At 35.0% G+C, this 16,757-nt stretch overlaps 1 protein-coding gene across 1 annotated transcript in view; it reads left to right on the top strand.

Annotated features, from left to right (window-relative positions):
- LOC105253928 (diacylglycerol O-acyltransferase 1) overlaps positions 1-16,757 on the top strand; it is a 90,611-nt gene that overhangs the window by 35,418 nt on the left and 38,436 nt on the right. The window contains exons 4-5 of the mRNA XM_011262291.3: positions 2,244-2,296; positions 7,522-7,630. Coding sequence (XP_011260593.1) covers positions 2,244-2,296; positions 7,522-7,630 — 162 coding nt within the window. The remainder of the gene's footprint in view (positions 1-2,243; positions 2,297-7,521; positions 7,631-16,757) is intronic.

The following is a 16,757-nucleotide window of genomic DNA, read 5'->3' as shown; positions in this document are numbered from 1 at the left end:
AAATAACTTTCCGAGTAATAATGAAAGAGGGAGAAGTTTAGACTCTACATGGAAATTACTACAGAACAACTAATTGCGATTAATGTGTTCTTGATTGCTTGCTTGACGTGTTACACGCATCAACATGCAAGTTTTTTTCTTTGTTAATTATAATTAATTCGAAATTAGCATAACAGGGAACTCGGGACAATATTCGCGTACTTAATAATAGTTGCGGATATAATAATTACGTACTTAATAATAATTGCAAAAATACTAGAGGCGTACAATCATTATAGTACAGTAACATATGATACTTGCGTGTACCGTGAAAATTAGTAATTATGTCTTATTATATTCGACCTATATTTTGTAATAACATCTCTCGTATAAAGATTTCAAAACGATTTCATGATAAGGACAACGTGATTATGTTTGTAACGTAGACATTTCAATGTAAAGTGACAGTAATTAACTAGTTAAAATATTCAAATTCTATAATATTTTAAAAATTTCTCTGGAGAAATATATCGGAATTTTATTAGAGCAAAAATCTGTTCTCGTAATATTTTTCGAATAAAAACTTTTCTGCTTTAATAAAGCTTGACACAGATGCAGATTATTAATATATTAATATGTTCCATCAACGTTGAAAAGATTAAATTTGAAAGCAATGCATAGCCAATGCTTTCATTAAGACGCTAATAACTCGTACTACAATTCTTGATGCCGCAGGCGCATACATTTCCGGATCTTCGCGTCGTTTCTTCGACGTGATGCTTTCGCAATCCCCAATCCTGCGAGTTCGCCTATCACCCGGTTGCATCTCTTAAACTTATTTAAGTTTCGCCTATATTTTATCCCAGAGCGGATGATACCTCGAGGAATACGATGAGCCACTCGCGGTGAAATCTTACCGAGTACAGCGACCGCTATCGCGTGTCTCATCCACGCTGAAAACCCCGGTAATCTTCGAAAGTGTCCGAGTGTTCCCGATGCTGGTGATGATGCAAGGGACGATAAGAGAAACGACATGAGATAAAAGAGAATTTTTGTATTTCGTCAAACTCCGTTGTTAGGATCGATCCCTGAATAATCCCATTCGGGCGTAATTTTCGTATACGATACGAATTCGATTTAATATATCTAATGCAACTCTTCGCTTAAAAGGGCAAATGTATAATCGGATTTCCATTTCCATAGTTACGATCTATTAATACCATAGTATATTCTTCTACGATCTTTTTTTATATGCAGATTAAGAGAAGTGTATCTCAGAGCGCGTTTTCCGAGAATATTTAAATAACAAAAGCTCTCTCACAAAAATCAATATTCCTCCAAAGTGAACATTAAAATAGGATCTCGCGTTAGATTTCAAGACTAAAAATACACAACAATAGATTTTACTTTTCGATAGAATTTATTTTGATAAAATATGTAATAAAACGCATAATTAAATTTATTTAAAGGAATGATTCAATCATTAATTTGACAAAATATTTTGAAATAATAACTTTCCAACACAAATTTATCAAAGCATTTATTCTTGTCATCCCAACAATAAATAGAATTTACAACGACGGATTCATAACTTATGTCCTGAAATTTCCGGAATGCGACAGTTTCTTTGCGCAGTAATGCAGGGTCGCATTGGAATGCAATTTCGCAGACGACTCTGCGAGAAAAATTTAGACGAATAAACGATTACGAAACACGCATTTCGTTCTTATTCTGCAGATAGAGTTGGGATCGAGGACGATATTGTTTTCCGTGAAGTCCGGGCGCGCGTCGAGCTCGATGTACGCCCAATCGTACTTCCGCTTTATCGAGTGCTATTTTGGATGATTTATCGACGAGGCGCTTTCGTCGCTGCTAGTTCGATATCGGCTTGCTCTCTCTTTTTTTTTCGTGTCCTCCCTACCAAGCGCTTCGAGAGCGACGCTCTCGATCACCGGCAGCATTTATCCTCACTGCGCAGCTTTCGCCACACGCTCGCCTGTCCTCTCTTCTTTCTCTTTTTCTCCGCATCTCTCCCACTCGCTTCTATACCGTCACTCCGAGTGACAAGCCCTTGTCACTTCCTCTCTTCGGCTCGGCTGCCGATCGGTCGACTGCACATTTCGATGTTCGGCCGCTTTCAAAAAGAGCGCAGAAGAGGGAAAAGCGAAGAAGGAGAGTAAGAGAGCGAGAAATTCGCGGAGAGGAAGAGCGACGTGGAGCAGTATGATCGATAAACTAACCCTTTTATTTTGTTTGTTTTGCAGATTCCACGGTACCGGTGGCCCTTTGTTTGCTGATCGAGAAAGGACTGTCTGTGGTGAGTGAATTTTTCTTCCAAATATTTTGGTATACATATGTATAAGGGGCGTGCGAGCGGAAAGTGAGCAAATCCAATATCCGGGTAATCGACTGAACGATAGTCGCGCGATACCGCAACTCGTTCGACAAGGGAGGCGTTACATTGTAATTTATTGCCCTTAATAGCGTCGACGCTTTCGCATTGTATCGATTGGAAATAAAAGAATTGATGAGAGGCTGCACATCAGTAACAGCTTTGCAAAATTTTGCGTACGATTAATTTATTTGTTCTCTCGATAAAGTGCGCGTACTGTCATTCTCATATTTTTGTTAATTTATACACTGATAGCATGCCTAATTGCAAAGAATTACGGACGCATCCTTTAATGAGTATTGCCGATAAAGGAAGATATTACGGAGAAAAATTTTATATCGAGGAGAAATTTAATTTATTTCTATAATTTGTACTTGTTTATTTGTTGCAATCCGATTATAAATCTGATTATATGATTATATAATTGCAGAAATATTTTATGCGTATATCTCTCTTTTTTCTTTTCAATATTTTTTAAATACGTGCAATTAATTTTTTTTTATTTAAATTATCCTATATTCACGTCAAATTATAAAGTCAACAAACATTGGATAATAAACAAGCTGTTTGTCGAGACAAGCTCTTTGCCGCGCGCTACGTCACGAAAATAAACGCATTCGAGTTTCATTATATGAAACCTTAGGAAGAAAGTTCTCGTCTTGAAGGGAAGTTCTCTCGTGTGCTTTATCGTTCCTTCTCATTTTTCCTCTTCTTTTCTCACTCGCGGCAGACATTGAGGAGCAATCAAAAATAAAGAGAAAGACAAAGAGAAATAAACATGAGGAACCAAGGGACACATTGTACACTTTTCACCTCCGACAGACCGTTTCTTTCTCTTTGTTTTTTTTATAAAGAGACGGAGACTAAATAATAATGATATGAGGGGGAAACTCGTGGCGAGCAACTTTCTACAACTATAGAGAAAAGTACGGAAACACTATCAGGGGAGACATTTGTTGCGTTTTATCTTTTCTCGAGCTTTCGCTCAGCCTTTTATATCGATGAACTGTCAAGTTCATCTCTGCGAAATATTCCGAAACGTTGTCTGTTTTTTGCGGATAATATAAGAAAAAATCGCTTCATTCTACTTTACAAATTCTTTTCATATTGTCAGCTTAGTCTCTCTCTTTTATGGGGATTATAAAAATTATTTATTTATTATTTAAAAAATTATTTATTATTAATGAATTGCATTGATATAGGAATGCAATATAAACTTACTTATGCTAGATCCAGGAAAATTTTAAATCATGAATTCATTTATTATAAGTAGATTGTAAAGTTTGAATTTTTTTTTTACAATTAATTACGTCATTAAAATTATCAGTACTTTTGCAATGGCGAGTTTTCTTATGTCTCCAACAACCACTATAATGTCCAAGAATACCGTTTAAAGTCAGCACAGATTATTGGCCGTAACTTGGCCGAAGTTTGCGAACGAATCAATTCGATCGATTTGACGATCCCACGGATGGCAGATAAGGGCGGCGATATTTTTCTCGGTTGCGAGGGTGAAAGTCGACGCGTACGGTGCCATACATAGTGCTTTATCTGTGCTGATAATGCCGGCGGACAGCAGCGGGATTTTAACGTCGGAAATCTCTCACACGATGTTCCCTTATCGCCGTGTCGTAAAAGTGATCACCAGCGGACGAAACGCGTCGTCATTCTCACATTATGAAGTCCGTTGATTCCGAGCGTCATATGAAATAGCGACGCATTAATGGAGCTTTTATCGTGCACCGTTGTGTACTTTCTTATGGCGAACATGTTCGTTAGTTATTCTTTATACCACGCACGTCCATTATCAGTATAATTACGTTATACCGCCAACGGTAATTTCGCGGCGATTATTCGCGGATCAAAAAATTATTACGGATCGAGCAGCGGATGAATATCGAATAATTTTTCGATTATTCCGCGCGAAACTCAGAATTCCGTAATTTGCAATGCCAGAAATAAAAAAAATTTCGAATCAGAAATTATGCAAAAATTGAAGAACGAATTGACAAGAACATATACGTTCGTATTTTCATATACAGCGATATGTTTAGGTGATTTAGTCGCACATGTGCGGCTACTTAACGCTTGATGCATAATCAATTGGATGTAATCCGCTATGTCTATCCAAACGTCGGACTCGATTTGTCAGCTTCCTTTTCAGAAACGAAATCCCGTCATTGCCACACAAACTCCGGCGATAGGATCGGCGCACGTATTAATTACCACTCGCTGATTAATCGCCAGCCGCTAATTGACTAATAATTCGACTAATGACGAACGTATAATTACAACGTGTATGAATAATTCGGCCGACGCGGGGCTCGCGCAGTCCCGTATGAATAATATATAGCAAATTAATACTCAGAACTAACATATCGCGCGCGTGGATAACTTCTGCTCGCGTTTTCGCATGCATTCGCGACCATTTACGTGATCGCGCTTACATTTGGATGAAATTGTCGGATTTTATTATGCGAGTCGCTCATGTGCAATTCATCCACTTGATAATTTAACAGTTATCTGATGACATGGAAAACTTATCGGTCACGTTCGCTTGCAAACTGTATTTTTTAAATGCCTTGTCAATCTCGACAATGCGAGATGTGGCACATTTATAGTAAAGATACGATGACTACTGTGATAAATGAATCCGTTTGCAGAATATAACGTTTTGTCTTTATTCAGCATGTATACGTGCTTGCGCTTATCTTTAGTAAAAAAATAACGGAGATAAATATTATATAAATATTTTATTATTCAAAAAATAATTTTTATTTATTATTAATTATTTATTAATAATTAAAAAATAAAATATTCTATCGATAACGATAATACAAATTAATTTAAAAATATTTTTTATAAAATGAATATTGTTAAAATCACGATTAAACTTGTTGATTTTTAACAAAAATGTTTACTAACAATTTTGTTTCTTATTTCGATATGCAATAATAAATTCTTGTTATTAATTTCATTGTCCCTACACGGTATTAAATTTGCTTTAATATGATCAAAAGAATTGTGTTAATTCTACTTTCTGTGTGTCGGGAATCTACGATGTGTATTGTTGCATAAATGTTTAGATATGTACGGCGGTCTAAATTTATGGTATTCTTTTGTGCGCCATAATTGGGTCAAGCATAAATATTTGACCGGACAGAAAACGTTATTTGTTTTCCATATTGTCATACAAATGCTGGATGATTTCTAAATCATAAGCGGATTTTAATCTTTAACATGAAATCGTTTTTTTGTTTCATATTTTTCAAGTATCATTATTTTTATTATGTACGAACATTTTTTTCGCTTTTCTATCAGTAAATTTTTAATGAATTTTTACAATTGTCAGAAGTCAGATTAAAGTACTTTTAAAAGAGATTACGAGCTATTTGCGTGACATAGTTGGTCCGAAAATTCTAAAATTACAGATCTCTTTAATACTTTACCTCTCGCAACTGTAGCTCATAATTAGTTCAGATTTCGGCAGACAATGTGCTTTCGACGAAGAGGAATTTCTTCTTAACAATCCTCTGAAGATCTCATGCATTCTTCACTAAGTTTCGAGGAAGCTATAAAACTGCATTCTTTATGGAATCTATTCTAAGCCCCTAGAGGGGGATAATTAGTTCAGGATACAAAACTTTGCGAAGCACGCGGGTGCAAATAAGGAGAGTGCTATTGTTTTTGCAGCTGAGGCTGCGATGCAATCGCTACGCGAAATATTTTCCGGACGAGCGAATGTTTCTCATCGCGGACATCGAGACATTTGTTTCCGCGCTATAATAACTTACCGGTGATAAATCACGTTCATGCGATACTTTGTCAAACGGTTCCGACAGCGCGTTTAAATAATTAACCTTTTGTCCCAGACGGGTGTGTAATTTTTTATTGAATCCTATAACAGGCGCGCGAGGCCAACTGTGCGATCTCACGAATGAAATACCGTGATTCAATTTTGCGAACGCTCTGACGACGGCCGTGATTTATACGTTCCTTTGTAACGTATTTTGTTCTGCTAATTAATCTCGTAGTAATCTCACGTTTTGGATATTCACAGTAATTTCATTCACACACAGAGCTTTTTACCCTTTGCTAAAGTAACATTTATTTATAAGCGCTGCACTTGAATTAAATTCGAAAGTAATCTTAAATAAAAATTAATATTTATATAGTTACGACAGAAAATCAAACATTTGTGTAAGTTACACTTTCATGTTGGGAATAAAGAGAAAATATTTTAATAATAATGGATAGTAAAAAGATAAATAAATAATAAAACGTTCGCTTGAATTCCATCAATTCATCATCTACACTGTAACACAAGTTGCACGAATTTAAATAATTCACTTTTGTTTTGTTGTAACGTTTAACTTTTCGTAAATTTTACCACAGGCGCGCCGCGGATTACATCCCGGTTCCGATACATCACGCATACCAACATGGCGATGATTTACACGTATCCAGAATCCCGTAGATTTCCAACCGAGCACGTCGGAAGCGTAAATAGAAAAATTGCTATATTTGCTTGACGAAATATAAAATAAAAAATATAAAATATAAAATTATAAATATATTAGCTCAGTACTTATTTAATAATCCTCCATTTCTACACGTTTCATGTTATTTACGATATTTTTCATCGCATTTAATTATTTACATTGAAACTTTTGCGAGAATCTTTTGCGGTTACACAAAGTGTCTTATAACTATTTTACAATACTTTAATAGCGTGATGATACTTCAATATCAAAAATTTTAATATGAAAAATAAATTAAGATTATAATAATTTTCGAGTTATCGAGATTTAATTTTTATTATTAATCTTTAGATAATATTGATTTTTTTTGCTTAATTAATTTTATTCCTTTTGTATTTCGTATCTAGAATTAATTTATGAATAAATATTTTTTTATATTTTTAAAAGAAAAATAGAAATATTTAATAATATATTAGTTTTAATTTTTTTAAATTTTTCTTATCATAGTTTATCTCTCAAATTGCTTTTAATTTGCGACAGAAAATTGTACTTACTTGCTCTCATAAGATTGTTCATCATTTCAGTTTCTCCGTCATCACTTTCGCGATATATGCCACTGGTTGTGTGCAAGTCTCATTTCCTGTAGTAACTAGATGTCTTTTTGTGCAGGATATCATAGCTCATGGCCCGGGAATGGTGTTCCACGTCATAAACCTCGTCGTGATGGTGCTGATGCCGATGGTGGTCATCCACGTAAAGGATTCTGGATTCAGTCTGGGTAAGTACATATTTTGCGTATCGTTTCATCCGCGATTTTTTTTGTGTATACTCGCAATATTACTTATGTAATGGCGCCGCGACAGAGAATCGATTGGACGTAATGGATAGATGTAGTGGATAACGTGGGATATATGTAAGTAATGTTTTCGAATTATCCCGCTCGCGATTAGAATAATACCAGCTAGCGTCATACACGCGAAGAGGTGCAAGTTTACGCAGTCACTCACCGCAATTTGAAACTATTCATGACATTCAACAGTCTCGCTTATCGCGCGAATATATTTTTTCCATGACACATAATTAATTCTCAACTCGCTCACGCACTTTGCTGTATGTATGTCATTCATATGTGTCTGCGATATACAAGAGCATTACTCATAAAAGTGTTAACGCGAGCAAATTCAAAGTCTCGTATAACAGAGCATATAGCTTTTTATCAAAATATCGTTTTTACAATTATTGCTAATTATATTTTCTAATTGTCATATTTTCTAATTATATCGTAATTTGCTGAAACACTGAAGAATTCTATTGTTATTATTTTCAACAGATTATATATATTACGTAAAGAAACTACTAAAATATCGACGAAATAACTGATTTTTAATTGTCCTTCATTTCTACATTCATTTCGGAGTACCACATTCATTCTGAGAGGAGAGACATGTCAAAAATTGCCGTGTCAAAAATTCTATCTAAATGCAATATGTATGGTTATCCGCTCAAATCGATGCATCGGGAAATGCCGCGGAGGGTCGTAGATTTCACATGCAAATGCAATTACTTTGTAGTCTCTTTTATCTACAAAACTTTATGAGTGCTCGCATCGTTCGTCTCGCGTTAGCTTGTATATTAGAATACGCGATGGTTACATATATATGTATATTAGGCACTTTAATTTTGCATTTTTACATCGAAAGCGCGACGTATTAAATTTTTTTTAATATCATTTAAAGGGCGCGTCATCAATTGATGAAAGATCTAATCAAAATCTTATTCTTCTTCCTCGTAGACTGCATGTCATAGTTTCTTTTTGAAGAAAAGTAATTAAAACGTGACTGCGTTTGCGAGCACTAAAACAGCAGCGCGCTTGTCTAATTAAAAGGATTTAAATTAATTCTCATGGAGCAGACGCACTTCGTAAGCGAGCTATCGATTCGATAGGTGTATTGTCGCGCGCGGCGATCTAATTTCCTTTTTCAATCTGAATAACGAGTAATCAAAAGGAAAGTTAGAACTTTATGAAAAATCTCGCCCCGACTTTAATTAAAAGATCTTTAATCGCAGTTGGCGAGAGGCATCACACTTTAATAAGCCAGTGTTTTTCCGGTAATCTCTTTGTCATTATACTTAAAATATTTCTGTCATTTACATATTACATATATAAATTTTAAAATATTTATAATTTTATATAAAACTAAACTGTATTAAATATATAAATTAAAATAAAATTACAAATAAATCAGGAATGAGTTCTCGTCAGTTTCTCGAACGAAACGAATCGACATATGTTCCTTTTGATATTCGTAGGAATACTCGAAGTGACTCTTGTATCGTCAACTTTATACTGTTATCGAATAGTATCTCCATCGTCCGTCTTTTACGACGTTTCGGCGAAGAAGATTTTGATTCCGTCTCGATATTCTCGACCGTCATTCGTCGACGGCACGACGAGAGACAAGATTTGCCGATCGATTCCAGTTTGAATAAAATGTTTGAATAAAATGTGAAGAATATGTTTTGTGGAGAAGGATATTGTCAGAACTCGTAGTATCAACAAAAATCTTTTAATTTCATGAAAGATACATCTGTTTTGCAGTTAATTATATGTCTATACAGATAGATAGCCTAACAAATATTCAAAAACATGAAGAAGAATTGGATAAAATTCAAATTATTTTTTTCCTCAAGGAGAGAAAAAAGAATTAATTATTCGTTAATTTTACAATCATAATTACATAAATATTATGATAGATAAATTTTAACTATAAATGCTATTATATTCGCGAAAACACCAAGACATGAAATTACGAATAATTTAAAGTTCGTAGAAAGTTTTCTTAGTCATTCCTTGTGGCCGCGATTTTACACCAGAGAAAGACTCGCAGATTGAACGAATGACAATGAAACTTCAATGTTGCATTGGAGCTTTTGAACTTCGACGGGAGAACATATGACCTTCTATCATCGGAGGATGCAATGTAGCCGAAGGTGAAGGATCGTCATGCTTCAAACTCCATTAGATTTACTTCAGTATTACGAAACTTGAAAGTGTTGCCGTTTTTGCGGATATTGCAACATTTGAGAACTCGTTAGTTAAATAACCATGATAATTAAAAGTTGAATATTATAAATTGGTACGAAGTATAACAATTATACAACAATGTTTGTGATGTAGAAATATGTATATTGAAGAGAATATAAAGGATTTAATACTAATAATATATATATAAAAAATTAACAATATAATTTATTTAATAAAAAAAGATATTAAGAAAAATAGAAGCAAAAAAGCTTGGCGAAAACTGTCATTTTGACTATATAAATATATAAAATATTTGCATATGATCAGTATAAATAAAAAAGATCGTTCAAAAAGACGCTACTCACATCAGACGCAGAATGCAACATTTAAAAAGAAAACGGTTCTCGGTAAAAATCTAGGAACCTTTGATGTCCAAGAAATTTCTAAGAGCCTTATTCTTCTTTTATTTTGTCCGTAAATCGTCGGGGACGAGCATCCTGAGAGAATTCTCATTGGTGTGAATGCATCTTTATCCCGGCTCGCGTAAAGACATCAAGAGACCCCCGGTGTCTACATGAGTGAATACACTTTTGAGTGCACACCCTTGTATACGTCGCATGTTGAGGGGTTGAACATTCCGGGCAAAGGAGCGACGAGGAATACTACGGATGATGCAAAGGGAGAAAGAGGGAGATAAGCAGACGGAGAAAAGAGAGAGAGAAAGAGAAAGATTTCTTTTGAGAGAATGTGAGAATCGTCCGTCCGGGTACTTGAACCAACCAAGCCGTTGCACTGCTGCTCGCGAAGCGTACTCGGTTACGGGAAGTTTTAAGAAGTGCTTATGCCCACCAAACTCATGCGAATCTTTACCTTTCTCGCTGTTTCTAGCTTTTTTCTACTTTTTTTTATGTCATCGATATGAAAAGGTTTAACGGTGAATTCGTTTTAAGAGTCGATGTATGTTGTTTTGTTTGCATCGAAAAATCCTTGATTGATTGTATGCCCTATAGTCGTTCTTACTGCTATCATTGTAATCAATTTATTTATTTTTTATATGGTGACATTTTACCTGCACCTACCGAGGGATGTTCACTTTAATCGAAAATCTAATTACATTTTTTTACATTTAGCAACTAATGGATAATTCGTTAAATTCAACTCAAGCTTCTCTGATTTTGCTTGTCCGTTGTATTTCGATAGTGTCCACTTCGATAATTGTCGTTGCAGGATTTTTTTAATCACGAGTATCGAATGATTTAATTCTCTCGCTTCTTCGCCTCGTTCGTCCAACGACGGAATTAAAACACGCGAGATGTTCGTGAAAAACTACAGGGAGCAAGGAAGGGAGAGAGGCGCGAAACGTAGCACCTTGCCTTAATTACGGTCCATGAAAACATCGACGAGCATCGGAACCGGTTGAGTTTCGCTCATTCGGAAACGCTCGTGTATCGATCGACGAGCACGCTGCGCTTTTTTCCTGTTAATACTGTGATACGTGACATTCGATAGAAACGCGACACGGATCCGCACCTTTCGTTCGGCTTTCTCGCTTCTCCCCTCGATGCCCTGTACGCGTCCCGTTGTCGATGCACTCGTCTGCTCGCATTTTCCCGCGCCGCAAACGCAGTAAAAGGTATCGAGTGTTTACCGCAGTTAAGTGGTATCATATTGTCGTACAAAGAGAGAGAGCCCTCGTCTTCGGTTTGACGATTGGACGCACATATCGATGTAAATCAATCACCGGCCGCAATCCGCTATCGAAAGCTTCGTTTATAGAGAATAAAATTATATAAAAGCTATTGTTCGTGACATTATTTGATTAAATTAATTAAAAATGTATCTTTTATATAGGAACTTATATTATAACACACACGCGCATATATAAATGTTTTTAGAGAATTCTAAAAATGTCGAGTTCTTGTCAGAAGACTGCAGTAGAAAAATTGTACAATAGTCAGACATGCGAATAAGTCTTGTCTCATATCGATTTCTAATTAATCTTGGATCGAAAGATGAACAGATATGATTTCGTCGCATGTTATTCCACTAATCAGATGTACGAAATTATTAAATTAATTCAGATTATAAAAATTGGCTTGATAAAAAAGACGTGAAACTTTTTGCTTGCGATTTATACCCCGTTCTTTTCGTTAAATTATATTTTAATTAAGCTCTTTAAACATACGTGTTTTAATCCAATAGAATTCCCTCTTATTTGATTTACTCTAATGATACTTTGATTTACGTTGTTTCATTGTTCAAATGATTAATAACATAATTATATGTTAATAATAATAATTTAGATTTTCTATTCCTTATTATATTTGTGATTTCTGTTATATTTTATTATGATTTAAGACTCGATATTGCCGATATTTTTTCTTGTTTTCGATCATTGACGACTATCCATCTCGACGTAATAACTTTCGTGCATTCGACGCGAGTGCGAATCCAGTCACCCGAAATTACCGATCCCCCCTCGTGGTATTCGCAAATTCTTGCCGCGCACTCTTCGCGGCGAGCTGTCACGAGCAAGCGGATATACTCGAACATATAACCCGGGCGTTCTAATAATTCTCCGCCTCTACGCTTTCAATTTCGCAGCCGATCCATAAATTCGCCTCCGTGGTGCGCACTTCGCGCACGCACCTCGCTGCCATATGTAAAGGTTGGTTCATACCAGTACGATTTAAAATGAATAAATGTCGATACAAAATGTTAAAAAAAAAAACGAAAAAATTCATATTTATCATTGTTATTATTCTCGAAGATGAATAAAAAATATATAAGTCCTGTCCGATTTTAATCTTATGCCGATAATGTGCGCTCCGAAGAGTGCGATGCGTGTGTGTATGGACCTTAAAAGTTTACATTTACCGGAACGATCTACTCTTTCGGATACGCTAACGTGACGCTGTAACAAGTGCACGACAAGCCCTCGTAAAATCTCGACGCGATGGCAGCCGCCAGTTGGTAATGCAATATCGCACCTCGCGGAACAAAGGCCGCGGTTGGAAACTCTTTCGCGAATTAGGACAGACGGACGTTTATTCTGCGCGCTTTTTGTTTACGCAGACGCGATGTTAGCGTTAACGTTCACGAACGGAAGCGTCTTCGCCGTATATTATTACGGTCTCGTGAAGCGATATTCTCGGTTGTCGCAGTGTTCGTTTCGCAATGCTAATCCTAACATGAATAAGTAATTAGACAAAAAGAATTCTGTTGCGGAATAAGAAATAGAGCATTAGATGATGGCGCGAGCAAGAATGAAATTGGCGTTTTATTTAAATTTTTAGGTTTTTGGGAATATTATATTTTTTTATGAATGTGTTTCGAATGCTCAATTTTATTTAAATACAGCCTTAACATAACGCGAAAAGTAGATGGGGATGAATGTTTTCCATTTCTCAAACAAAATGAAAATGAAATTCACAGTTCTTGTTTTTTATGTGACAATAATATACACACGCAATATGTGTGAAATTAATACGATTTTTTAGTTTATTAAATTTATATTGTGTGTATATCATCGCGTTTGTAATCAGAGAAATGCATATTTTTTCCAAACAAAGTTTTATATGTATGCACGACGTGATCTTGAGAGGAAGGGGGTTTAGTTAGAAGCTCGTCGCGCTTTTCTGACAAGTATGACGGAAGCTGCGCAGAGGTAGAAGCTTTACGTGAAACGGAAATTACGTTCGAACGTAGCCGGAAGCGCGAATAGGCGGACGCCTTTCCGCGAATTTTGAATAACAAATCGGGGTCCGCTACCTAATTCGACCAGACTCCCCCTCCCGCTTTTCTCTGTCCGGTTCCCAAGAGAGGACGGGTCGGGTGGAATAACTACTTCGTTATTATGCTTTAATCTACCGGCGTCTACTTCAGCAAATGAGAACTTCCGCCGTTGAATAACGCGAGAAGTCTGTTTGGGATTAATTTCTGTCCTGTATGCAGTAAATATTTTACGCTTTTCGTCGTCCGCCATCTTTTTTAAGGAGAGAAAATACTTGCTGGGAAATGATCCTTGATAATTAAACACATTTGCTGATTTAAAAGAAAGAATTTAAAAATAAAATACAATTACGCGATTCTGAGTCTTCAGAAAAGTGAACTCGTAGTAGTTGCTTTTTCTTTCATCAACTCACGGCCCCGTCATCAGGTCGCCTTTCCTTACCACATCACCCGCAAGCACCTCGTAGACTCCGGTGCTCTTTGGAATTACAAATTATGCAGCGGCAGTTCTTCGGCGAGAGCCAGTTCTCCTCCGATGAGTTCCACCGGAATTACAAATTGCACGTCCAGACACTCGGTACTCTGTGTACAGAAGGGTCGCGCGGAAGCGCTGAAGGATACTGTTGGTTTAGGCAGGAACGGACGGAATAGGTTGGAACAAAGAAGCGCGAGAGTGAATCAGATTCGAGTTTCTCCCAGAGCTTCCTCGCGATCGACATGGAAAGCTTGATGTGGAAGATTGCTCATCAGAATATTTGTACCTCTACGGGGGTTACGCGAAGGGCTGGCGTGTAAACATGAATTGAGGGAGTGAAAATGATTGAATTTTCGAAAATAACACGCGATGTAGAAAATGGACGTGGACGAAATTCTATAGTTCACAATGGTGTTCTTTATTTTCGGAAAATTCCCTTGAAGATTGTGCCCGACTGGATATTTTCGCTCCCGATAATCAGTGTGTGAGGTCGCAAACATTGGAGCATTATCCATGTAGAAGAAAAATAACAAAGTATATATAAATAATTGATCCTTATTTCGAAGAGCGTTTTGAAAAATTTAATAGGATATGAATAGAAAAACGAGAAAATTGTTGAAATCAGCAACGTCGAATAATAAACTGTCCTCATTTGCTCTGATATTTCATTGATAAATTCTTCATTGATAAATTCTTCATTGATAAATTGTTTTGAAACTCAATATATTTTTGCTTAGTTGATGAGTTTAATCAAAATAATATTTTTATTACAAAAAAGTAGACTTTATATTGATTAACATATTTCAAGATAATCATCATTTTGCAATTTTTATTTTATTTTATATACTTTCAATTAAAATGAATTATTATTATAAAAAGGATCGATTATAAATTGATGTGATTTTTTAAACAAAGAGTTTTGAATACAATTTCTTTAAAAAAATATAATTTTAATATTGATATTTTTAATTATTTTAATTGTTTTAAAATCAATGTGATATGAATATCAGTCAATTTCTTTAAAAAAATATAATTTTAATATTGATATTTTTAATTATTTTAATTGTTTTAAAATCAATGTGATATGAATATCAGTCAATCGATCAATACAAGAAGTGCAAGTCAATTATTGGTTTTATTATTATAGACAGTTGACAACGCGCAAATAATTATTTGATTACTGAAAAAGTGGATTCCTTTCGTTTTATCTACTTAATAAGACCCTTAGCTACTAGAGACTTAAATAAATGCTTATAAAATTAAAGAATTTCTTCTAAATTTTCAATTTTACCGAAAAAACTATTGAACATATAACGGTTATATGGACATAAAAGCGAAAGAAATAAAGGGAAAAATATAACGTAAAAACGGTAAATGAAGATACATTAATCCAAGTATTCTTCTATTTTATCACGTAATATAGGCATATACTTGTATTGTCGAGTTCAAAGGGACATCAAGTCCATTCGTTATACCGTTAATTTGCTCGAATGCCATTGTTAAACTCGAGAAGCTCGTTTTAGAATTTATAGCAATCAGACGAACCGTCGAAACTGTCCTGACAAAGAATGAGAAATCCGTTCCGGTATTGATCCGTATACTCGTACACTAAGATCATCTTTGACAAGAAGATTAAAAAAAAGGGAATACACAAACACATACATATGCATAGAACTAGATGGGTGGAAGAAAAAAGCGGCAAACAGAGAATGCAAGAATTCATCCCGTCATTTCGCGGCAGAGCCCGTTAACAGAGATGCGCAGCCAATTTCGTAGATTTCAAACGAGCAGCAGACTCGACGTAGCGTGAAATGTTGCAGGGTGGAGAAGAAGATGATGTCTACGCACACGTGATATGCGTGCATGCGTGCACGGAAAAAAAAATAAGTGTCAAATCAAAACTTATATACTTAAACTGACGCGTTTATAGTTTCGTATATACGCAACAATTTATAATCTTCTTAGAAGAATTTAATAATTTTAAATTTCACCAATATTATAGTCTATTATAGTCTTATTTTAATATTGTAATTGTCACCTCAAGAATATATAATTATTTAATTTTACTTTAAGAAAATTATAATCTTTGATTTAAAAATGTTATTTTCTATCTAATATTGTTTTTTTTTCCATTCGAGAAAATTAAATCTTAAATCATAAGAATATATTTTTCTTGAACTATACAAAATGACTTCATTCATATAAGCAATTATATTTTTCTTTAATTAACGCAATATAATGTCATTTCAAGAGTTCCATGTTAAAACTAAATATATTTTCAAAACAAGAATCCTTTTTTTCTGTGAGCAACGTGTCGCGCGCGCTAAAATAATCTTCATCTGGATCATTATTAATCAAAAGACAAATTGAAATTTTGTTTGCGATAAGACATGTAAGATATAATTATGTTCTTTCTATATCTCTAATTTGTATTGACATTACAAATAAATTATATAATAAATTAATACACAAACTCACATACAGAAGGAGATGTATTGAATTTGTAAAATTCTTTGCTCTTGAATAACATTAGCATTACGTAAAAATAGAATTATAGAACATGCAGAGGATGCACTAATATTATTATGTAAGATAATCCGGCTAAAATTAGGCTACGAGATTGGTTGCCGCATGGATAATGCGAACGGAAGCATGCTTGTGCGCGTTACAACA

This window comes from Camponotus floridanus, unplaced genomic scaffold, assembly GCF_003227725.1.
Source record: "Camponotus floridanus strain SB8 unplaced genomic scaffold, Cflo_v7.5 scaffold11, whole genome shotgun sequence".
NCBI classification, from domain to species: Eukaryota; Metazoa; Arthropoda; class Insecta; order Hymenoptera; family Formicidae; genus Camponotus; species Camponotus floridanus.
The sequence above is the reverse complement of the archived record's forward strand: the minus strand, read 5'-3'. Positions and strand labels throughout refer to the sequence as shown.